Below are 26,106 nucleotides of genomic sequence, written 5' to 3' on the forward strand. Positions count from 1 at the left end.
CTCATTAGGCGTTATATTTTTTTTCTCACATCATTTTTTAATATTTTTAAATAATCTTTAAAAAAATTTCAAAATACTATTAAATAATATTTCTTAATCACTAAATAAATTAAAAAAAAAAAGAACAAAAGCTCCAAGTAGGATCTCTGCAGAATTCTTAACTTTTTTCTTCGAGTTCTATTTGGTCACTGAGAATTTTCATATGAGAATTTAGAGTTTTATAATTAAATATTAAAATATTATATTTTAATATTATTATTATTTTAAGATTTAAAAATTTTAAGAAAAAATTAAATTATTTATTATATTTTATATAAAAATTTAAAAAACTTATAATAATAAAAGATAAAAAATTCAAATAGTTAAAAGTACCTAAAACTTTGACACAAACCCATAGGGCCTGGGGATTGGTCAAGGACGTCACGTATTGCGTTTGCACTCCCTATTGGCCTGCAGTACTTTCAATAGGTAATTTTTTACGAATTTTGCTACATATAAATACAGTTACATATTAATCTGTGTATTAATATTGATTTACTCATACTTAAAATTTAAATTAACACTGTTTTTAATCAAATCTAAATTTTGACCAATCACATCACATTGGTGCACAGATTAGTGCACAACTATGCTTGCAACTATATTTTTCTATTTTTCACTTCAGCTTCTAAGTACAACTGGCAATGGGAATCGCAGTACAATCGATTATTTTTATTTTATTTATTTAAAAAAATATAGTTATAAGTATAATTATGTACTAATATGTGCATTAATATAATATGATTTGTCAAAAAGTAAATTTTATTGAAAATAATATTAATTTAAATTTTAAGTATGAATAAATCAATATTAATATACAGATTAGTACGCGACTATATTTATATATAGTAAAACTCTTATTTTTTGGTATGCCAGCAATGCCATGGACAAGTGTTAAGCCATTTGGGTTTTGCTTTTAGAAATGATTAGTAGTCTGGCTTTTGCTCAAAACTTAGTTGGCCGATTTGCCATCGGACCTTGCTACCTCTTCAACTTCATCTCCCCTTCAATTTAGTTGGTTTCCTCATCCACGACCATCGTATCATTAGAGCTGTAGGAATTACTTTCTTCGACAACCTGCTTGCATGGATACTGTAGTTGGCTTCATTGCAGTCCATGATACAACATTCCTACTACTCATTCTCACGAAAACTGCTTCTACATATTTTATGCTTTTACACTTGCAATACATGTAGACAAGAGCGCTACCCACAAAGACATTTTTTTCATGATCAATCCTAATTATATAAGCTCTACAAGACCAAGACAAAGGTGGAAATGGGGGGAGCTCTGGAAATGGAGGGAAATGAAGATAAAGATGAAACATGGAAATGGGAAGATCTCTGGAAATTTGGGGGAAATAAAGACAAATGTGAAAGATAGAAATAGGGAGAGCTCTACAAATAGGAAAAATGACTCGTTTTGGACATATTCAATAATCGGTGTCGTTTAATTCTGTCATGTGGGATGCGGTTTCCCTGCAATTACTCAAGACTGGTTGTCAATAGAGCTTTTTTTTTTTTAGTTTGAGGTAACAGTTTTTGCAGTTACAATTGAGACTCATTTATAAGCTTTAGGCTTCGTTTGGATAGTCCATGAGATGAAATAATAAATCTGTAAGTAGTGATAAATTAATTTATAAATACTTGTGAAATAATTTGAATTAAAATTTTTATTGAATTTTTATAAAAGAAAGAAAAAAATTGAATAAAAATATTATAAAATTAAAATTTTATTAAAATATAATTTTGTTTTTGAGACTTGAAAATATTAAATTATTTTTTATATTTTATATGAATATTTAAAAAAATTATAATAATTAGATAAAAAATTATAAAAGAAATTAAAAAATATTTATATTTAAATAATATTTAAATAATAATATGAGATGAGATCAGACACCCTGAATGATGAGTCTTTCTCAATTGCCAACTCAACGGCTTTGCCACCTGCCAGAGAAGGCCAAAAACTTGACTTCACTAAATAAGCGAGAAAAGCCATTTTTATTATCTATAGTGATAATATAAGCGAGAATCCGCGATGTACAGTGTTAGGAACAGTAAATATTTCCCCCCCCCCCCTTTTTTTTTTTGCTCCAACATTTTTTTCCCATTTTACCCTTCACTTTATTTGGCAATTACGGTAGTTTATGTTTTAGTTGTATTCCACCGACAGCTATTTTTGTCATTTTAACTTCCCACCGACAGATTTCTTTTTCTCTTTTTTTTTTTTTTTCGATTTTGCCCTTATTTTTATTATTTGCTTCGTTGTCCTCAGTGTCGTTTTGCTTTGCCGGTTTGGTTATATTGTATTTTTACAGTTATTTCTGATCTCTTCATCTGATAAATTGAATTGAACTGCAGTTTAAATATTCAAATTTCTTTCATTTCATTTCGTTGTGGCTCTCTACTGTGTTCTACACTCTGTCAGCAATTGAATTGTAAGTACGTTTTTATTGTTTTCCTCAGTATATTGTAAAAATTAACTGTCTTGTATGAATGAATGAATTTGTTACATTATGTAATTAGATGATATGTATATGTATTACAGCAAAAAAAAAAATCGAAAGAAAAAAACTATGTTTGCATATTTACATCTTTATTTACAGAGAGTACACCGAACAAAAAAATTTAACGCATCATATACAAATTCAATCTTCTGAAATTTCATCTTCTGCTTTGTTGTTGTGTGCTGAGAATAGGAAAACAAAACTGCAGTTAATCAAAAAAACGAAACCCAGTTCCTAAATTTTTGAAAAAAAAAAACTATCGGATTGAAGAATTTCACTCTACATGTAAAGTATATGTATAGTGATAATATACATCAATACACCAAAAAATTGCACAAATGAAAAAAATTTCACCTTCCGGCGTGGCCGTGCGCTCCCACGAGTGGCCATTTGCTGCGGATGTGAGCGGCGATGTGAGGGACACCCAACAAACAATAGATTCAACCGAGAAACTCACAGATCCAAATAACAAACCTGTTGAACTCAAGGTTTCAAGTTTCATGTGATTATAAATCTACACATGGATTTTGATGATAACAAATGAATTCAAAGAATAAAGAAGTCTCAAGCTCAAGTTGTCTACACAATGGAGTCAAGCACATCAAGGAAACAAGCATGAGCAAGAAGGGAACAAGTTCACATTAAAATTATAGAGTAATGTTGTAAATCTCTTCAAAATTCGAAATTAGGATTAATGCTCAAAATTAATATTTTATCATAAAGCATTAAAATACATTTTCCACATGTGCATGAATATTTTTGAAAATTAAATTTGAAAATTTTGAAAGATGATTGATTGTCATCTTTTGCATGTGCATGCCTTGATTAAAGGGTTGAACTTTGAAAATATTAAAGATGATTGATTATCATCTTTCACATGTGCATGTTTTATTTGAATATTTTCAAAAGTGGTTGATGCTTTTTTAGACTTATACAAAAAGTAAAAGATTAGATTTGAATTTTTTGAAAATGAAAGTGTGCTCATTTTGTCATATGCCAAAAGTAAAAGATTAAGTTTGATTTTTTTAAAAAAGTGAATGATGTTGTCTTTGACAATTGAAAAAGAAGAACCTTTTATTTGAATTCTTTGAAAAAATGAATGATGTTGTCTTTGACAATTGAAAAAGAAGAACTTTTTATTTGAATTTTTTGAAAAAGTGAATGATGTTGTCTTTGACATGTGAATCTTTTTAAATTTGAATATGAAGTCTCATATGCCTATAAATAGATCAATTGAGAGCTTCACATTTACAACACCAAGAGCATACAACATTCATTCAAAGCTTTCATTCTCTCTTCTCTAAGTATTGAGCCTTAATCCTTGTTCATTTTGAGAGATATAGTTTGTGCTGTATTGTTCTTATTTCACTCATTGAGGAGTGTTTTCTGATAACCTACCCACTATCAGCTCTTGTATCAAAAAAAAGGTGTGTATAACCCTTGTGTGTGTAGAAAGTATTCTACACGGGGAATAGTTGAATCACCACGTGTAAGGTGATTGCAAGTGTAGAGGGTGTTCTACACGGATCCTTTGTAGCGGTATTGTTCAAATGTGTAATAGGTTTCTATCTCCACCTGAAGGAGGTTGAATAGTGAATTTGGGAATCCTCAAGGGGTAGCTTGAGGCGAGGACGTAGGCAGTGGGGCCGAACCTCGTTAACATACTGAGTTTGCTTCTCTCTTACCCTTACTCTTTATATTTATTGTTATTTTATATTTTGTTTATATTTTATATTATATATTTGATTTATAATTGTTATTTTTTTTATACAACTCAATTCACCCCCCCTCTTGTGTTAGTCATCTGGGCAACAATTGGTATCAGAGCTAGTTGACCTGTACTGTTCATACAGGCAGATCACTCATGGGAACTCTCTCTTGTGACTGTGTCACCGAAGCAAGACTCTCCGACCATGAGTGACGGTGCACCGGTAGAGACGGTGGCCGGCTAGTCTGATAGGTACAATTGTTAGGTGACATAGGTGCGGCCTATGATCAGTAACAATTGGTATCAGAGCTAAGAGCTCTATTATAAGATTAACTATCTTTTGAGTTAAGATCTTATGGCTAACATTGCAGCTTCATTTGGTGAAGGTCAATCTAGCAGTCGGCCTCCACTCTTTTGTGGAGATAATTACTCATTCTGGAAAGTTAGAATGAGAATATTTCTTCAAGCTCAAGGTAGAAAAATCTGGAAATGTATTGTAAATGGACCTTATATTCCAACAAAAGTGGTTGATGGAGTAAAGGTCAAAAAGGAAGAAGAAGAGTTTGATCGTGAAGACGATAGACTTTATACTTTAAATTTAACTGCTATGAATTTATTATATAATGCTCTTAATGGAAATGAGTTTAATAGAATAATGAATTGCGCTACGGCAAAGGAAATTTGGGATAACTTGGAAGTAACTTATGAAGGAACTTCGCAAGTAAAGGAATCAAAAATTTATATTCTTACTCATGAATATGAAATGTTTAAGATGAATGATGATGAATCTATTTCTAGTATGCACACTCGTTTTACTAACATCATAAACAGCTTGACAGCTCTTGGCAAAGTTTATTCCAAGGTGGAGATAGTAAGAAAAATTCTTAACTCTTTACCAAAACGTTGGGAATCAAAAGTTACAGCGATTCTTGAAGCTAGAGACCTCAAGAAGCTCGAAGTCAATGAACTCATCGGGTCACTTATCACCCATGAGTACACATTGAAAAGAGGAGAAGAAGAAGGAAAGCCAAAGAAGAGCTTAGCACTTAAAGCTGTTCCTCATGAAAGTGAAAGTGATGAAGATGAGGAAAATGACGATAAAGATGAAGAAGTTGCGATGATAACAAGAAGAATTCAGAGGTTCTTGAAGAAAAATAGAACTCCTCCGAGGAAATCTTTCAAAAAGTTTTCCAAGAAAAATTCAGGTAAAAACGACACTTTAATTTGTTATAAATGCAATAAACCTGGTCATATCAAGCCAGATTGTCCTCTGCTAAAGAAAGATCGAAACAAGGGCAAGAAAGCAATGAAAGCTACATGGGATGATGATTCAAGTAGCTCAGATAGTGAAGCAAGCAATGAAGAATCAGCAAATCTTTGTCTTATGGCTAAAGATGACATTGAGGTAACAAATCTTGATAATATTGAAAATCCTTCATATGAAGAATTGCAAAATGTTTTAGAAGAGATTTATGAGGAATTTGAAAAATTGGGTATCAAGTATACTGCTTTGAAAAAGGAAAATTCTTTTTTAACAAACGAAATTGAAATTTTAAGAAAAGAAAGTATCATTTTGAAAGATGAAAATCTTGAATTGAATAAGAAGAAAACCGATTTAGAAAATATTGTTGAAAACTTTACGAATGGAAAAAGAAATTTTGAAAAACTTCTTGGTAGTCAAAGATGTGTTTTTAACAAGGCAGGTTTGGGATATATGCCAAAACAAAAATACAAACCTTATAAAAATTTCTTTGATAATCATTCTACCTCAAAGACTAATATTCAAAATTCTTTTCATAAAAATAATTTTGTCAAAAGAGGATATTATTATAATCATTCAAGTTTTTCATATATGTCACATGCTATTTGTAATTTTTGTAATAGAAATGGTCATAATTATCATACTTGTCCTATTAGAAGAAATCATACAATGACTATTAGGGCCATATGGGTACCTAAAAATCTTGTTTCTTCTAATACTAATAAATAAAGGACCCAAAGAACTTGGGTATCAAGAAAAATCATTTTAATTGTTTTTATAGGTATGCATGAAGTCATCCACAAGCAAAAATAAGTGGTTTTTAGATAGTGGATGTTCAAGACACATGACGGGAGACAAGACTAAGTTCTTTGATCTTAGATCTAAAGAAGAAGGACACGTGACATTTGGAGACAACTCGAAAGGGAAGATCGTGGGAATAAGTAAAATTGGTAATGAATCTTCTCTCATAATTGAAGATGTTCTACTTGTTGAAGGTTTAAAACATAATCTTTTGAGCATAAGTCAATTATGTGATAAAGGATTTACAGTTACTTTTAAAATGGATAAATGCATTATTTTGAATGATCATGATTGTAATATTTGTTTTATTGCTTTTAGAAACAATAATGTTTATACAATTGATTTTGAAGAAATTACCTCACAAGATGTTATTTGCTTGTCAGCTCAAAATGAAACTAGTTGGTTATGGCATAGAAGATTAGGTCATGCCAACATGGAACTTATTTCCAAACTTTCAAAAAATGATCTTGTGAGAGGTTTACCAAAAACATATTTTCTTAAAGACAAAATTTGTGATGCATGTCAATTTGGTAAACAAACAAAAACTTCTTTTAAAACTAAGAAACATATTTCCACTACTAGACCATTGCAACTGATACACATGGATCTTTTTGGACCAAATAGAGTTGCAAGTCTAGGAGGAAAATATTATGCATTTGTTATTGTTGATGATTTCTCTAGATATACTTGGGTCATCTTTTTTGCTCATAAAGATGAGGCACATAATGCCTTTACCAAGTTATGCAAGAGAATTCAAAATGAAAAGGGCTATACTATTTCAAGTATCCGAAGTGATAGGGGAAAGGAGTTTGTTAATAAAAATATTGAAACATTTTGTGATGAAAACGGTTTTATTCATAATTTTTCTGCTCCTCGAACTCTTCAACAAAATGGGGTAGTAGAGAGGAAAAATAGATCTCTTCAAGAGATGGCAAGAACAATGCTCAATGAGAACAACTTGCCTAGTTATTTTTGGGCCGAAGCGGTAAGTACTGCATGTTATGTTATAAATAGAGTTATGTTAAGGTCTAAATTAGATAAAACCCCCTATGAGCTTTGGAATGAGAAAAAGCCCAACATTGGTTACTTTCATGTATTTGGATGCAAATGTTTTATTTTGAATGACAGAGATAATTTAGGCAAGTTTGATGCAAAATCTGATGAAGGTATTTTTATCGGGTATTCTACTAATAGGAAAGCTTATAGAGTATTCAACAAAAAGACTTTGACTGTACAAGAATCTATGCATGTAGTATTTGATGAATCTAATTCTCCACTCTCCAAGAAATCTATTGATGAAGAAACAGAAGGTATAAATAACACAGAAAGTCTCAATCTCAACAAAGAGAAAGCAATAGAGGAAGTTCAACATGGAGCCATCAGGAAAGATCATCAAAATTTAATACAAGATGCAACCAAACAATGAAAATTTGTGAAAGATCATCCAGTGAAACAAATTTTGGGAGAACCTTCACAAGGTGTAAGTACTCGATCATCTCTTAGAAATATTTGTAATCATACTGCTTTTCTATCTCAAATTGAACCCAAAAATATTGATGACGCACTTCTTGATGAATCTTGGATTCTAGCTATGCAAGAAGAGTTGGATCAATTTGAAAGAAATGATGTTTGGACACTTGTTCCTAGACCCAAAAATTATACTATTATTGGAACAAAATGGGTTTTTAGAAACAAGAAAGATGAGTCTGGAGTCATTACTAGAAATAAGGCTCGACTTGTAGTCCAAGGTTTTAATCAAGAAGAAGGAATCGATTATGATGAGACATATGCACCTGTCGCAAGATTAGAAGCTATTCGAATGCTACTTGCATATGCTTGTTATAAAGATTTCAAACTTTTTCAAATGGATGTTAAAAGTGCTTTCTTAAATGGTTTTATAAATGAAGAGGTATATGTTGAGCAACCTCCAGGTTTTGAAAATCATATTTCCCCAAATCATGTTTTCAAACTCACAAAAGCACTATATGAACTTAAACAAGCTCCTAGAGCTTGGTACAAGAGACTCAGTGGTTTCTTAATTGAAAAAGGTTTTTCAAGAGGAAAAATCGACACAACTCTTTTCATTAAATATGAAAATGATGATATTCTTTTGATTCAGATTTATGTTGATGATATAATATTCGGTGCTACTAATGAAAATATGTGTCAAGTTTTTGCTAAGACTATGCAGGAAGAATTTGAGATGAGCATGATGGGTGAACTTACATTCTTTCTCGGATTGCAAATTAAGCAAGCAAAAAGTGGTACATTCATCAATCAATCAAAATATATTAAGGAATTACTAAAGAAGTTTGGGATGGAAAATGCTAAGGAAATTGGAACACCAATGAGCCCATCAACTAAACTTGATAAAGATGAATCCGGTAAGCCAGTTGACTCGAAGATATATCGAGGTATGATTGGTAGCTTATTATATTTAACAGCCAGTAGACCAGATATTATGTTTAGTGTGTGCTTATGTGCACGTTTTCAATCATCTCCAAAAGAATCACATTTAATTGCAGTTAAGCGTATTCTTAGATATCTTAGTGGTACAATTAACCTAGGGTTATGGTACCCTAAGCATACATCTTTCGATCTAATCAGCTACACAGATGCAGATTATGCTGGCTGTAAAATAGATCGAAAAAGCACTAGTGGAGCATGTCATTTCTTAGGTCATGCATTAGTTTCCTGGTTTAGTAAAAAATAAAATTCTGTTGCACTATCTACTGCTGAGGCAGAATATGTTGCTGCGGGTAGTTGTTGTGCTCAAGTTCTCTACATGAAGCAACAACTTGAAGATTTTAAACTCATGTATAATCACATTCCAATCAAATGTGATAATACAAGTGCTATAAATCTTTCAAAGAACCCAATACAACATTCTAGAACTAAGCATATTGAAATAAGGTATCATTTTCTTCGAAATCATGTGCAAAAAGGTGATATAATGTTAGAGTTCACAAACACACACGATCAGTTAGCAGATATTTTCACAAAACCTTTACCAGAAGATAGATTATGTATGATCAGAAGAGAAATAGGTATGATGCATGCTATGAATATCTCTTAAAAGATAGACCAGAATCAATAAAAATAGAGATAGATTTTTTTTAATACTTTTACATAAATTTGAGATTCTTAGCCTCATGTTTGAGACGTTCATTCTCTTCATACAATATCATGTCATTCTTATTCATGGGAACCGGCAAGCGGAATGAAGAATCTAATAAAGATTTCAACTGTTTATTCTTCTGCCGAATGATTCCTTCCCTTGTGTGAGACTCTTGAACAATTTGTTTAAGTACAACAATTTATTCTTTGAGCTTTTCAACTTCGTGATTTTTGGCTTGTAGCCGCTGAGAAAAAGCCACAATAGAGGAAGAGTAGCGAGTCCCAAGACTCACCAAGTCATAAATAGCATCAGAATCTGACTTATTAGTCAGATTATTATTTTTTTGCTGCAACATGGCACCAATGGTAGCTGCAGAAAGAACAGGAGGTTGAGATGCAGAATGCCTCATGGATGGATCTAGAGAAATGTTAGAAGAATGAGCCATTGAGAAAAGAATAGAAGGCTTAAAACGAGAATGCTGAAGGAATGCAGATGAGTTATAGAGATGAGATGAAAACTTGATGCGGATTGGATGAACTTCAGGATTGATTTTATAGAGATAGGATAAAGAATAAGACAAACTATTTTCTCTTCAAATCTTATTTAGTCAAAAGAAATACAAGATATGCTGGACACACATTGTCAAAAGTTTTCTTACTAAGCCAGCGAGATTAACAGTAGATTGTCCCTATTCTTCTAGTAAACGATGAACCTCTGCTGTTATCTGCCGATGTTGACCTTGTATCTGAACCCTTTCTCGTTCCAGCTCCTCTATTCGTGGTTGCAGATCATGAGCATACCAATCTGCAAATTTTTTCAACTCTTGGTTTTCTTGCTTTAGCCTTTTATTCTCACTATCCTTATTAGCAAGCTTCTGTCGTAACTCAGATATTTGCATGTTAAGATGATTAATCTCACTCACCCTCGCCATTAACCTTCGAGACATGATCGTAACAGAGGCAGCATATTGATTACTGAGCATTCTTGATTCTGCAATAATCTCAGAATCAGCCTTACTAGAAAAACGGTTCACTGCTCCTATCATGGTATTGACGACCTCAGGAGAGAAGATTGATGATTGATGCGTCAAGGGTTCCTGATTCAAGTCTGGAACATTAGTGGAAGAGAATTGCTCAGCCATTCTATCGTTGTGGAAAAACAGAACTCAGGTCAAGAAGTGATTATTTTTTTGGCATCCGATAGATGAAAATGATCATTTTTTTATAGAAACTCGCAGCCTTCAATCCCGTTTGTCAACAACATCAGGCGATTGTTTAAATCTTCAGCCGTATTAAATTCATAGAGTTAGGCCTCGAGGCTTTGCAGCACTTGTCGGGTCACGGACGGCTCCATTTTTCAACTATCTACAGTGACTATTAAACGCATCGTTTTCTTTAGTCCATTTATTTGCTGCCGATCCTTTTTAATGATGCCAAAAGGGGGAGAAGTTTTAGACTAGAACATTAACATTGTTTAAATTGCTAAACTTGTTATATATGCTTGGAATTATATTTATACTTTTGCTTGAAAAACTAACGCATATTTTCAGGGGGAGCTTAAGTATTAATACAGGTTTCAAGTTCTATCAAATATTTGTCATCATCAAAAAGGGGGAGATTGTTGAACTCAAGGTTTCAAGTTTCATGTGATTATAAATCTACACATGGATTTTGATGATAACAAATGAATTCAAAGAATAAAGAAGTCTCAAGCTCAAGTTGTCTACACAATGGAGTCAAGCACATCAAGGAAACAAGCATGAGCAAGAAGGGAACAAGTTTACATTAAAATTATAGAGTAATGTTGTAAATCTCTTCAAAATTCGAAATTAGGATTAATGCTCAAAATTAATATTTTATCATAAAGCATTAAAATACATTTTCCACATGTGCATGAATATTTTTGAAAATTAAATTTGAAAATTTTGAAAGATGATTGATTGTCATCTTTTGCATGTGCATGCCTTGATTAAAGGGTTGAACTTTGAAAATATTAAAGATGATTGATTATCATCTTTCACATGTGCATGTTTTATTTGAATATTTTCAAAAGTGGTTGATGCTTTTTTAGACTTATACAAAAAGTAAAAGATTAGATTTGAATTTTTTGAAAATGAAAGTGTGCTCATTTTGTCATATGCCAAAAGTAAAAGATTAAGTTTGATTTTTTTGAAAAAGTGAATGATGTTGTCTTTGACAATTGAAAAAGAAGAACCTTTTATTTGAATTCTTTGAAAAAATGAATGATGTTGTCTTTGACAATTGAAAAAGAAGAACCTTTTATTTGAATTTTTTGAAAAAGTGAATGATGTTGTCTTTGACATGTGAATCTTTTTAAATTTGAATATGAAGTCTCATATGCCTATAAATAGATCAATTGAGAGCTTCACATTTACAACACCAAGAGCATACAACATTCATTCAAAGCTTTCATTCTCTCTTCTCTAAGTATTGAGCCTTAATCCTTGTTCATTTTGAGAGATATAGTTTGCGCTGTATTGTTCTTATTTCACTCATTGAGGAGTGTTTTCTGATAACCTACCCACTATCAGCTCTTGTATAAAAAAAAGGGTGTGTATAACCCTTGTGTGTGTAGAAAGTATTCTACACGGGGAATAGTTGAATCACCACGTGTAAGGTGATTGCAAGTGTAGAGGGTGTTCTACACGGATCCTTTGTAGCGGTATTGTTCAAATGTGTAATAGGTTTCTATCTCCACCTGAAGGAGGTTGAATAGTGAATTTGGGAATCCTCAAGGGGTAGCTTGAGGCAAGGACGTAGGCAGTGGGGCCGAACCTCGTTAACATACTGAGTTTGCTTCTCTCTTACCCTTACTCTTTATATTTATTGCTATTTTATATTTTGTTTATATTTTATATTATATATTTGATTTATAATTGTTATTTTTTTTATACAACTCAATTCACCCCCCCTCTTGTGTTAGTCATCTTGGCAACAAAACCAAAAATTTCGATCAGATAAAAAAATTAAAAAAAAAAAACCGAAAAACCAAATAAGTGAAAAACCAAATAGTTGTTGTACAGATCTCAAAATTTCAAACTTCAAACAACAAAATTGGAGACAATAAGAACAAGATAAAACGAGACAAAAACAAGAACAAAACACGACAAAAAAAATCAAACAAAAACAAATATGTTCAGATCTAAAAGGAAAAAAAGAAATGAAAAATCGTAAAAAATAATGTTCATCTGAAAGTATGAAAAAACAACAAAAAATATACCAAATAAACAGTTTTAGATTATACTCTAAAGAACAATCTAGATCTAAACGCACAAAAAAAAAAAACCCAAATAAACGGAATAGATGAGTGATGCAAACGAAACTCCAAAACATTAAAAGAAGAACAAAATACAAACATAAATCAAACAAGAAGATGAAAGCTGTGAGAGAGAGAGGAAACGGAAGATGAAACGCCCGAGAGAGAAAGAGAAAGAGAGAGAGGGAGAGAGAGAGAGAGAGAGAGATGAAAGGAGGCAGCCAAAATGTTAGGATTAGGTTTAGAGATGATTATATAGGGCTTTGTAGGTTAGAGCCAAATTACTTTTCTGCCCATTTCTATATATATATTTACATAGATATATATCTAGCTATAGACGGACCTTTCAATTATATATATAAATATTTATATATTTATAATCATTTAAACTTTATATTATATTTATTTACTTTTAATTATTTACACTTTTAATCTTACTCATATTTAATATAAATTTAAATAATGATTTTAAAAATAATTTAAATAGTTATGGAAATATAAAAAATTTAATTATATAAATATTATCATACTCACAAAAAAATTATTTAAATTTTTGTTTAAAATATTCACTAAAAAAATACAAAAATATTATTTTAATATAATAAAGAAATCGTAAAGATTGATATATTGGATTTTTGTTTTTTTTTCCATTACTTACACAGTTTATATATTAGTATAAAATTAATTTTGAATATTATTTTTTTATTAATATTTTTTTCTAATCATGTAAACTTTTTATTATATTTATTTACTTCCAATTATCTACACTTTTTATCATAATTATATTTATTATCTTTTTAAATAATAATTTTAAAAATAATTATGGAAATATAAAAATTTAATTATAAAAGTATTATCATACACAATAAAAATGATTGAATTTTTTGTTTAAAATATTCAATAAAGTAACATTTCAAAACATACAAAAATATATTGAGTTGTTAAAATTCTAAATACAACTAAGATAATAATAAAAAAAATAGAAAATTATTATTTTAATAGATTAGATAAACAAACTAAGATAATAAAAAAAAACGAATAGAAAAATATTATTTTAATATATTAGATAAACAATAGCAAATCAAATGTTATAGGTTTTTAAAAACTAAGTAAAATTTGAAAAACAAATTTAGAAAATCTCATTTTTAACTAAATTATAAACAAGTTTATGGGAATTTTAATGTTAATGTCCTTATAAAATTACTTTTTCCGTATTTTCTCAAATTTGTCTATTTTGCTTTCTATTAGATTTTGGTTTTTTTTTTTCGTTTACACCATTTATAGATTAGTATAAGATTAATTTTAAATATTATTTTCATATTAATATTTCCTTCTAATCATTTAACCTTTTTATTATATTTATTTACTTCGAATTATCTACAGTTTTTATTATACTCATATTCATTATAATTTTAAAAATATTTTAAATAATTATGGAAATATAAAAAATTTATAATATCTAATTTTTTGTTTAAAATATTCACTAAAGTAACAATTTAAAAAATAAGAAAAAATATTGAGTTCTTAAATTTATAAATAGAGGTAAAAAATTAATAATAAAACAATAATAGAGTAAAATAAATAAAGAATAAGCAATTGAATCTTAGAGGTTTTAAAAAAATAAGTTAAATTTAAAAAACAAATTAGAAAATGTCATATTTTTCTAAATTAAAGATAATTTTATGGGAAATTTAATTTTAATAATTTTTTAATATTACTTTTATGTTATTCTCTCAAATTTGTCTTTTTTTTTTTTTTTTTCAGATTCTGGTTTTTTTTCCTCATCATTTGCACCACCTATACATTAGTATAAGATTGATTTCATATTTATTTTCTTTATTTTGTAGATTTTACTATTAAGTAAAATTATTTTCCTTTATTTTTATAACTTTTTAAAAGAATAGTTATAAATCTAAATATAAACTAAATTTATAAAAGTAAATTCACTTGTAGGATGGGTAAGTAAATCTATTCATGCTTTCCATTTTCAATTGTTGTACTATTTTTGTCTTCTTTATGTTTTACTTTTTATTTATTTCAACACAGATGTAATCAATTATTAGAGTAGCCATTTATTTCAATATTCAAAAAATCTTTGAAACATGAATAAACTCAATCTAAAAGTCTTACACATAATAAAACAATAATATTGAGTAATATAAAGGAAAAAAATTGTAGATGTAGCTAAAAATACAAATATAATTTAATATACATATAAAATTGAATAATAAATAAGAACATAACATTTCATTTTTATATATGTCAATAATCTATAAAAATAGTCAATATGGTCAATTTATATAAGTATTAACATTGATTAGCTTAAAGATGATCAATCATATTGAGTAATATAAAATAGAGTAAAAATTTTACATGTAACTTAAGAAAAATATATTTTAAAATATATAAAAAATTCATACCAATAAATGACAACTTATTATTTTATTTTTGTACACAAAAAAAAAAGGGGGAACAAATCAAATTAAAATATACATATTTATTAAAAAAACACTTCAACAACCAACAAATTATTTAGAAAAAAATATTATATTGCTGTAAAAAAATTAAACTAAAACAAAATTGATTCAAGTTAAGAATAAATTGTTCAAATTTTTAAACATATGTTATATTCTGCAAAAAAACAATTTCAATGAAGAAAAAATATATAAAAACATAACAATAAAAATAACGACTAAATTTTTTTATCTCTAAAAATATAACATTTAAAAAAATATATATGCTTTAATTTTTTAAAAATTAATATGCTTCTTTTAACTAATAACATCTTCTTTTTTTTTTTTTTTTTTTTATTTGTTGTATTTTTTGTTGTTAAAAATAGTGGCTATTTTGTCATCAAAAGGATTAAAATTCATCTAATAATATATTATATTGGCAACAAATATAATATTGGAATTCTCATTTTATATAATATATATAATGTAATATACAAATATATAATATATAAATCTTATAATATATCCATATATATAAATATATAGAAATAAGAAATATTAATAAATAGAAATAATAAATAAAATAAATAAAATAAAAGAAAATGAAAAATATTTCAAAAAATCAAATTGATTCAATGTTTCAAATTGATGTATCTAAAGTTATTAAACTATTTTGTTTTGCTGATTTCATTTGTATAAATGAATTTTACATTATTTTACATCTTTAAAGAAATATATTCTTGTTAAAAAAATTCTAATATATTATTTGTTGTCAAAAATAGGGGCTATCTTGTCAACAGGAGTATCAAAATTCAGATGACATTATAATTATTTGGTAAGAAATTTGTAAGTGTTCATTTGTTTTGTAAATATTAAACATTTATTTTTTGTTCTATTACATATTTAATTGTACATATTTCTTCAAAATTAAAAAAAATAAAAAATAAAAAACTAATGTCTTATTTGTTGTCAAAATTAGGCCTTTCTTGTTAATAAAGAAATCAAAATTCAAATCACATTATAATCTTTAGAAAAGAAATTTTGAAATAATACAGTAAATATTTATTTTTTGTATAAATATATATATTTAATAATACATATTTAATCTTAAATATTTTTTATTTTACCTTTTGCTAAAATATTGCAAAAATCTGTTTATCATATTTTTACTTTTATTTTTTAATAAACAAATGCTATGAAACTTTTTAAAAAATAAAAAATTTACTACATATTACTATATGTTTCTTTTATGTAAAATCATTGTATATATTATATACAAATCTCAATTTATTCTTACATGTTAATTACACAATTATAAATGTCTTAATTTTTCTTGTTCTTTTACAATATTTGCATTTTATTTATCCATTCATACTTCAATAATTTGTTTTTTTAACAACAGTTTCATTTCTTTAAACATATTTCATGAGACTTATTATATAAATGTTATTTTTTGCAAATATTTATTGATCCAAATATGGTCAATAAAAATTTTAATATAGATTTCAATCTAAATAATGGTGTTTCCATCAAGTTTTAATCTCAGAATCACTATAGAACATAGTGATTTTAAAAATAATACCATATTTAGACAATGATTTGTATGTAAATTTGATTTTATCAAACTATAAAATTTATACCTATAAATTCAAAAAAACATTTTATGACCAATTCTTTAACTGTAAATATTTGCAAAATAAAACATTTTAATTTTTTGTTATTTCTGATTTAAACTATTTAAATTTTATTTTTATTAAATTTAACCATTTAAATAAATGTATGAATTAAAAAAATTTAAATTAAATACAAACTTAATATATAATATAAATTTTTATAACTTCTTTTATATAATTCATTAATTCAAAAATTCAAAAGAAATTTTTAAAAAAACATTTGAATGTTATCAATTGTATCCCTTATCAAAATTAATTGCAACAAATTAAAATTTTTTCATCTCTTTAAAAATTTTAAAAATAAATATTTATTTTTGAAAATAACATACATAACTTTTTAATAGGTATTACATTCTCAAGTAAAAGATCTGCAGTTAACAAATATCGTGCTAGCTAAAGAAACTGTAAGTATTATTTTTCTTTATATACTACAAATTCTTTGCTTTATTCAATTCATGCTTAAAACTATATCTTTATAAAACTATAAAAAATTTATTTTCAAAAATTTATTATTTTGACTGTAACAATAAATTGTTAATTTATTTGCTTAAAAAGTTAGATTATATTTCAGATAAAATTTATCACATTTATTTTGGTGGTTTCATTTCTATAAATGAAATTTACATTACTTTAGATTTAAAAAAAATATTTTCTTATTAAATAAATTCTAATGTATTATTTGTTGTTAAAAATAGGGACTATCTTGTCAACAGGAAGATCAAAATTCAGATAACATTATAATCATTTGGTAAGAAATTTGTAAGTATTTATTTGTTTTATTAATATTAAACATTTATCTTTTGTTCAATTATATATTTATTGGTACATATTTCTTTAAAAGAAAAAAAAAATCTAATGCATTATTTGTTGTAAAAAATATGGCCTTTTTTATTAACAAAAAATTCAAAATTTAAATAACATTATAATCTTTTGACATAAAATTTCTAAATATTATATTAAATATTTATTTTTTGTATAAATATATATTTAATAGTACATATTTAGTCTTAAATATTTTTTATTTTAGCTTTTGCTAAAATGATGCAAAAATCTATTTATCATATTTGTGTTTTAATTTTTTAATAAACAAATGCTATGAAATTTTTTCAAAAATAACAAATTTACTACGTATTAATGTATTGTTCTTTTATTTAAAATCTTTGTATATATTTACAATTGTCTTTTATATGTTGTTAGTTCATAAATTTACACATCATCTCTTTGATGTGAAATTTATTTCCTAACAAAAGTAAATTCATACATTTCTTTTAAAATTATTTCACTTATTAACTGTTTGTATTTTCTTAAACATTTATTTGTCCTTGAACATCAATCCATCCAGAACTTTATTAATAATTTATATCTTTAAAACATTTATTAACATAAAAAAATAAAATAAAATAAAAACTTCTATTTATTATTTTTCTTCTTTCCAGTTCTTAAAAATTTTTAATTTTATAAATATGTTCTTTAAACTTTAATATTTAAATATAAAATCTTTGCATATAAATTTTAATGTTCTGGATGGATTTTTGTTTAAGGATGAATATTTTGTTCCTCTATGTAATAGAATTAAATACCAACAGTTATAAAATATTGTTTTGTCACAATACTATATATAAATCTCAAATTATTCTTAGATATTAATTATACAATTACAATTATAAATGTCTTAAATTTTTTTTTCTTTCAAAATATTTGCATTCTATTTGTCCATCGATACTTTAATATTTTGTTTTTTTAACAGCAATTTCATTTCTTCAAACATATTTCATGATAGTTATTATATAAATGTTATTTTTTGTAAATATTTCTTAATTAACATATGGTCAGTAAAAATTTTAATATAGATTTTAATCTAAATAATGGTGTTTGCATCAAATTTTAATCTCAAAATCACTATAAAACATAGTGATTTTAAAAATAATACCATATTTAGACATTGATTCTATGTAAATTTGAATTTATCAAGCTATAAAATTTATAGCTATAAATTCAAAAAAGACATTTATGACCAATTCTTTAACTATAAATATTTATAAAATAAAACATCCTAATTTTATGTTCTTTCTGATTTAAACTATTTAGATTTTATTTTAATTAAATTTAACCATTTAAAATAAATGTATAAATAAAAAAAATAAAATAAATACAAACTTATTATATAATATAAATTTTTATCACTTCTTTTATATAATTCATTAATTAAAAATTCCAAAATAAATTCTTAAAAAAACATTTGAATGTTATTAATGTTTTAAATTTGATATTATAATAACAAATGACTATTCTTACTATTATATATCAACTAAAGATCAAGTTCTTGCAATTTCGTTTATCAATTGTATTATTTTTGTATTTACAAATAATTATTATAATATCTCTAATCAAAATTAATTGCAACAAATTAAAACATTTTTATCTCTTTAAAAATTTAAAAAAATATATTTCTTGTTAAAAATAACATACATTTTTCTTTTCTAAAAATAGGGATTATATTTTCAACTAAAAGATCTGAAGTCAACAAATATCCTGCTAGCTACAAAAACTGTAAGTATTTTTTTTCCTTGTATATTACAAATTATTTCATTTATTCAATCCATGCTTAAAATTATATCTTTATTTAGCACGTAATATTTTATTCAATAAATTATATAATATAAATAAATATATTTATTATATGTTCTTTTTTGTTCCAATCAATAAACTTTTTGAACTTTTTATTTACTGTCAATTTAAAATTTTGAACTTTTAATTTACTTTATTGACATATCAAATGATAAAATTTTATTATTTATTTCCAAAATCTTTATTTCAAGAAATAATTAAATAAAATTCTGCTTCAAAAACAATCAACAAAAAAATGTCATCTAAAGATCTTCTACAAAACAAAAAAGATCAATTGCAGCAAAGAACAACAAAAAGACATTGTCAGAAACAAGTTTCGAAAAGAGATATGCTTGATTTTCAAGATTCAACGCCATCTGATATTGATCAAATGATTATATCAATCGATGATATATCAGATGATCATCTCGAACCTATTGGCAATATTGAAAATTCTAATATTCAACAATACCATGGAAAGAGGTCCAGAATTTCTCGCTGTAATTTTAACATTCTTGGAATGACCTCCTCAGAAGAGAATAGCATATGCCCAAATGTTCATCTCCTTGCTAAAAATTCAGAAGAATTTACACAATTAAATATTTCATACAGTTCTTCTGCTGGCTCAAGTTATTCTGTAAATTTGTTGAAAGGAAAGTCAACAAATGCACCAACAGAGACAAGTCAACTTTCTGAACAACTTATGGTCCAACAGGTTTAGTAACTTTTCTTTTTTGTCATCATATATTTTATTTATTTACTCTCTTTCAATAATTATTTTTTCTCTAAAATAGGTTCCTCTTGTTGATCAATCACAATCAAGTGCTCAAAAAAATCTGCGAAGATGTACTTTTGGTAAGAACTAAAAATAAAATGAATTCTTTAATAACATTATATTTTATTGTTATTTATATTTAAAATATTGATTGAAAAAAATTATTTAATTATTTCTAATGAAATTTCTTATATTTGTTTTTCCTTTACCCCAACTCAATAGGCACATTACGTCGTCATAATGTTGTACATAGACAAATATTACAAAATGTTCCAGTTGAAGCAAATTATTTACCAAATATGCCACATTGTCAGCATTGCAAAGCAAAAAGATTCTTTCATGAAACAAACAATTTCTGTTGTGCTGATGGATCAATCTCTTTGGTTACAAATGATGTTCCAGATCAACTCTATAATCTGTTTGTTTCAAATACTGCTGAATCTACACAATTTCGGACATATGTTCGAACGTACAACAACAAATTTGCTTTCACATCTTTTGGAGTTAAATTTGACAGAAATTTATGTCGAAGAAACAGAGGAATATATACATTTCGAGCTCAAGGTCAAATTTATCACTGTCTCCCTGATTTGATTCCTTCAGATGGTCAACCTTCTAATTTGCAGCTATATTTCTATGACATTGAACATGAATTCGAGAATCGCATTGTTGACTCAATCAGAATGGATCCTTCTATTATTGCCCAACTTATGGATCTCCTTCGTGTAAATCCATATTCAACATTTTTTCGATCTATTGGTGATTTGCCAAATTTAGAATATCAAAAAATCTGTATAAAATCAGATCCTGGTTTAGATCAACGGGTGTTTAATGCCCCAACATCATCAGAAGTTGCAACTATTTGGGTTGAAAATGATGATTCAGAACATTTAATACCTCGTGATATTTTCGTATTTAATCATATTGGCGGGAGTCATTTAGCTCAATATTATTTTGGATGCTATGATCCGCTTCAATATCCTCTGTTGTTTCCTCTTGGAGATATTGGATGGCACCAAGACATACAAAGAATTAACAAAAGAATTGCATCTGTATCTGCCAATAACTGCACAACTCAATTAATTGATCCTCATCAATCAACATCAGCAGAAGAATTACTCAGAAGAGAAGAACAAGGTTAAATTTTCTAACCTATCTTTTTTATACAACTTATTATTAATATATTTGGTATGTATTTTTTTAAATAATTTTTTATTACTTTTGTAGTTTTAAAGAAAAAGAGAAAAGATCTCATTGTTTCTTGCCGTGAATATTACTGTTACAAGTTGCAAATTAGAGAAAATCTGAAATCTATCCTTCTAATCTCTGGCCGACTTCTTCAACAATTTGTTGTTGACATGTATATCAAGATAGAGACTTCAAGGTTAGATTATTTTCGTTGCAATCAACAACATATTCGATCTGAATTATATCAAGGCATTGTTGATAGCATTAATCTTGGAGAAACAAATGCTTCAAGAATTGGCAAACGTATAATTTTGCCTTCATCTTTTATTGGAGGCCCAAGAGATATGCAAAAAAGATATTTAGAAGCAATGGTTTTAGTTCAACGATATGGCAAACCAGATATTTTTTTGACAATGACATGCAATCCAAATTGGAAAGAGATCTCAACTCAATTGTTACCACATGAGGAAACCCAAAATCGACCTGACTTAATTGCTCGAATTTTTAGAGCAAAATTAGAGGATCTGAAGTATGAATTATTCAAACGAGAAATATTTGGAAAAATCTCAGCATATGTTTATGTTATTGAGCACCAAAAAAGAGGACTTCCACATGCCCATTTCCTGATTATATTGTGTCAAGATTGGAAATTATACGCACCAGAATCTTTTGATAAGATCGTATCTGCTGAATTACCTAACAAAGACAACAACTTACATCTCTATACAGCTGTTGTTAAGCATATGATGCATGGCCCATGTGGAGTTCTAAATCCAACAAATGTATGCATGAAAAAAAATGGTTGTTGCAAAAATAATTACCCAAAACAGTTTGTCTCAAACACTGTTGTTGGAAATGATTGCTTTCCAATATACAAACGCTGCAACAATGGAAGAACAACCAAAATCAGAGGACATGATTTAGATAATCATTGGGTTGTTCCATATAACCCTTATTTACTTGCAAAGTTTGACTGCCATATTAATGTTGAGATATGTTCTACAATAAAAGCTGTCAAGTATCTTTACAAATACATTTATAAAGGCCACGATCGTGTTGCCTTCAATCTGGTTTCTGAACAAAGCACTCAACAGATTGATGAAATTGAAAGATTTCAATCAGCTCGATGGATTACTCCACCAGAGGCTATGTGGAGAGTATTTGGCTTTATTATCAATGAGGTTCATCCAGCAGTCTATAACTTACATTTACATCTTGAAAATCAGCACCAGGTTACTTTCCGTGCACATGAAAACTTAACAAATGTGATACACTCTGACTTTTCAGCAAAGTCAATGCTGACTGAATTTTTCGCAACAAATCAAGTTGATCAGAATGCCAGAAAATTGTTGTATAAAGAATTTCCTGAATTTTATGTTTGGAGCCAACAATACAAAATGTGGACTATTCGAAAAAAACAGGTTGTGATAGGTCGAATTGTTACAGCAAATCCTTTTGAAGGAGAAAAGTATTATCTGCGGATGTTATTAAATCATATAAGAGGTCCTTTATCATTTGATCATCTCAAAACTGTCAATGGTATCTTGGCCCCCACATTTCGTGAAGCTGCAACTATGTATGGTTTATTACAGAGAGATGACAGTTTAGAAGAATGCTTATACGAAGCCTCTCTTTACCAAATGCCTTTCAGTTTAAGAAGACTATTTGCAACAATTTTGGTTTACTGTAATCCTACAAATCCAAGAGATCTCTGGGAACGCTTTGAACAAGATATGTCTGCTGATTTTCAATTAGTTGAAAGTTCTTCATCAACTGTTAGAACTGAAACTTTACGCTCCATCTCCACAATATTTGAATCAATGGGTAGAAACATCAATTCGTTCCATCTTATAGACCAAAACATTGATTTTGATCAAGATGAGTTTTTGTTTAGAGAAATTGATGATGAATTAGCTGTTCCAATTCCAGAAGAAGATCTTCATGCATCAACACTGCTTAATTGCGAACAACAAAATGCTTATAATTCTATCTTACAAAAAGTTTTGTCAAATGAACCTGCGATGTTCTTTATTGATGGTCCTGGTGGTACAGGAAAAACATTTTTATACAAAGCACTCCTTGCTACAACAAGAACAAAGCAATTAATTGCTCTTGCAACTGCTTCATCTGGTGTAGCTGCATCAATCTTACCTGGAGGTCGAACTGCACATTCACGATTCAAAATTCCACTAGATACCAACAAAAATCTCACATGTAGTGTCAGTAAACAAAGTGGACTTGCAAGATTACTACAAAAAGTAAAGTTAATCATATGGGATGAAGCTCCTATGTCAAGAAAAGAATCTATAGAAGCATTGGATAAAATGCTAAAGGATATTAATGATTCAGAATTATCTTTTGGTGGAAAAGTTATTGTATTTGGTGGAGACTTTCGTTAGATTCTACCTGTGGTCCCAAAAGGAACAAGACAACAACAGATTGATGCCAGCTTAGTTGCTTCCTACCTATGGCCAAAATTGACAAAAATTCGTTTAACTGAAAATATGCGTGCAAGATTAGATCCAGACTTCTCAAAATACATATTGGATTTAGGGAATGGGTTACCACCAATCACAATTAATGAATACGTTAGAATTCCTGCAGTCATGTTAATTCCATATGAAAATGATGCTGCTTCTTTGGATCATTTGGTGGATACTGTTTTTCATAATATTTCTGATTATTCAACAAATATTTCAAGCATGATGAATCGAGCTATATTGACACCAAAAAATAGTTATGTTGATGAAATAAACACTTTGTTGATTCAAAGATTTCCTGGAGAGTTAAAACAGTATTACAGTTTTGATGAAACAATCGACGCATCTGAACAGGCAGTCATGGAAGATTTCTTACATACTTTAACACCAAATGGATTTCCTCCACATGAATTATTGTTGAAACAAAACTGTCCAATCATGTTATTGAGAAACATCAATCCTTCAGAAGGACTATGCAATGGAACACGACTAATCTGTCGCAATTTTGATCGTAACGTTATTCATGCAGAAATTGCAGTTGGTCATCACGGTGGCAAAAAGGTTTTTATTCCGAGAATTCCATTTTTACCAAATCCTGATGAAAACAGTGGTTTCCCATTCAAACGAACTCAATTCCCTGTTAAACTAAGCTTTGCAATGAGTATAAACAAGTCACAAGGACAGACATTAGATTTTGTTGGGATATACTTGCCACATTCAGTTTTTTCACATGGACAATTATATGTAGCTTTATCAAGAGCTAAGACTATTTCTGCAATCAAGATTCTGATACGACCAATCTCAACTGATGAACCAGAAAAAAACTGCACAAAAAATATTGTCTACACAGACTTATTAACATTGGCCTCCTCTGACTGATGTTATGCAGGTAACAACTTTTTTTTTTATATTTAATTTTAACTGCTATAAATAGATTAAAAATTTCCTACAATTTTTTTTTTTATATTTCCAATATTCTATTAATTTATTCTTGTTAACTAATTAATACATATAAGTTTCTATTAGTTTTTATTTTACAGTTTAATTAATTCCATTTCTTTCCTTTTATGTTTATAGATTTCATTTCTTTTTGGCTTATCAGTTTTCAAAATGCGGATCACTTATACATCAATTAAAGATATTACTCCAAAGACAAGGGACTGGAAAATCAAGATGCTCGTGGTTGAAAAATCCCCCAAACGAATTGGGCAACACTCATCAATAAAATACCAAAATTTAATGTTGGTAGATGAACAGGTACAATATTTTTTTCTCTACTTACAATTTATTCTACAAATATACTCATATATATATACTTTATATAACATATCTTATACATTCTATGTAATTATATTTACTTGTAAAATTTTTTTACCTTTTTTTTTTTAAAACAAATTCCTTACTTATTATAAAAACTAACAACCAATACTTTCTTATATAATATAGGGAAATCGTCTGCAAGCAACAATGTTCAGAAATGATATTGATTCAAGAGAAGACTCTCTCCAGATGTTTCGATCCTACTATATTATAAATGCATATGTCAAACTACTGGATCCTAAATATAAAACTGAGTCGCATGAATACCAATGGATTATAAATGCAAAAACAATCATCGAAGAGATTCCAGAAAATGAACAACAAGTAGAAATACCAAAGTACAACCTCATTCCCATTAACGAGTTGGATGCTTATAAGGATTCAATTGCAGAAATAGGTAAATTATTATCATTTTTTAATTTTTTTTTCCTAAACAACTAATCATTTCAATATTTTTAATCAGATCTCTTAGCAGTTGCTCTTCACATCAAACCTCCAAAAGAAATAACATTAACAAATGGACCAGCTACTCTTCAAGAAATCTATGTTATAGATCAAAGGTAAATTTTTTTTCCCCTTTTTAATTTTTGAAAATTTTTTTATAATCTTTACTTTTTAAATTCTTTTTAATTTTCTCCTTTCATATCATGTAGCTTCAATCCTATCTTGTTGACTATGTGGGGACGTTTTGTTCAAGACGAATGCAAAAAAATTTCTGAAATAATCGAAACAAAACCAATTCTACTTGCAACAAAGCTCAAAGTTCGTTTTTACAATGGTAATTCTAATAATTCAAATTCTTAATTCTTATTTTAAATCTTACATTTTTTAACTAACAATTATTTATATTAACGAAACAGGACTATCTCTTTCATCTCGACCAGCAAGTGCATTTACA

At 27.8% G+C, this 26,106-nt stretch overlaps 2 protein-coding genes and 1 long non-coding RNA gene across 3 annotated transcripts; 2 read left to right on the forward strand and 1 right to left on the reverse strand.

The window, feature by feature from the left end:
* Nucleotides 1–2,603: 2,603 nt before the first annotated feature.
* LOC122290485 lies at nucleotides 2,604–12,914 on the reverse strand. Its single transcript, XR_006236393.1, has 3 exons — nucleotides 12,398–12,914; nucleotides 2,903–3,022; nucleotides 2,604–2,730 (listed from the first exon to the last, which is right to left on the reverse strand). It is a non-coding gene; the product is annotated as an uncharacterized LOC122290485 (long non-coding RNA).
* A 7,605-nt stretch (nucleotides 12,915–20,519) lies between these two features.
* Nucleotides 20,520–23,807, forward strand: LOC122289353. Its single transcript, XM_043096332.1, has 2 exons — nucleotides 20,520–21,357; nucleotides 21,448–23,807. Exons 1-2 carry the CDS (start codon nucleotides 20,520–20,522, stop codon nucleotides 23,805–23,807), a joined length of 3,198 nt encoding a protein of 1,065 aa, XP_042952266.1.
* Nucleotides 23,808–23,912: 105 nt separating this feature from the next.
* LOC122289354 (ATP-dependent DNA helicase PIF1-like) lies at nucleotides 23,913–24,767 on the forward strand. Its single transcript, XM_043096333.1, has one exon. The coding sequence runs from the start codon at nucleotides 23,913–23,915 to the stop codon at nucleotides 24,765–24,767; it is 855 nt and encodes a 284-aa protein (XP_042952267.1).
* The last annotated feature ends 1,339 nt before the right edge of the window (nucleotides 24,768–26,106 follow it).

Source organism: Carya illinoinensis, chromosome 12, assembly GCF_018687715.1.
Source record: "Carya illinoinensis cultivar Pawnee chromosome 12, C.illinoinensisPawnee_v1, whole genome shotgun sequence".
Classification (NCBI taxonomy): domain Eukaryota; kingdom Viridiplantae; phylum Streptophyta; class Magnoliopsida; order Fagales; family Juglandaceae; genus Carya; species Carya illinoinensis.

Bases quoted from the DNA above. Each gene is read 5' to 3' on its own strand.
- LOC122289353 (XM_043096332.1), top strand. From the start codon at position 20,520: ATGCCACATTGTCAGCATTGCAAAGCAAAAAGATTCTTTCATGAAACA. The intron at 21,358-21,447 runs GTTAAATTTTCT...TTACTTTTGTAG, and splicing joins ACTCAGAAGAGAAGAACAAG to TTTTAAAGAAAAAGAGAAAA.
- LOC122289354 (XM_043096333.1), top strand. From the start codon at position 23,913: ATGCGTGCAAGATTAGATCCAGACTTCTCAAAATACATATTGGATTTA.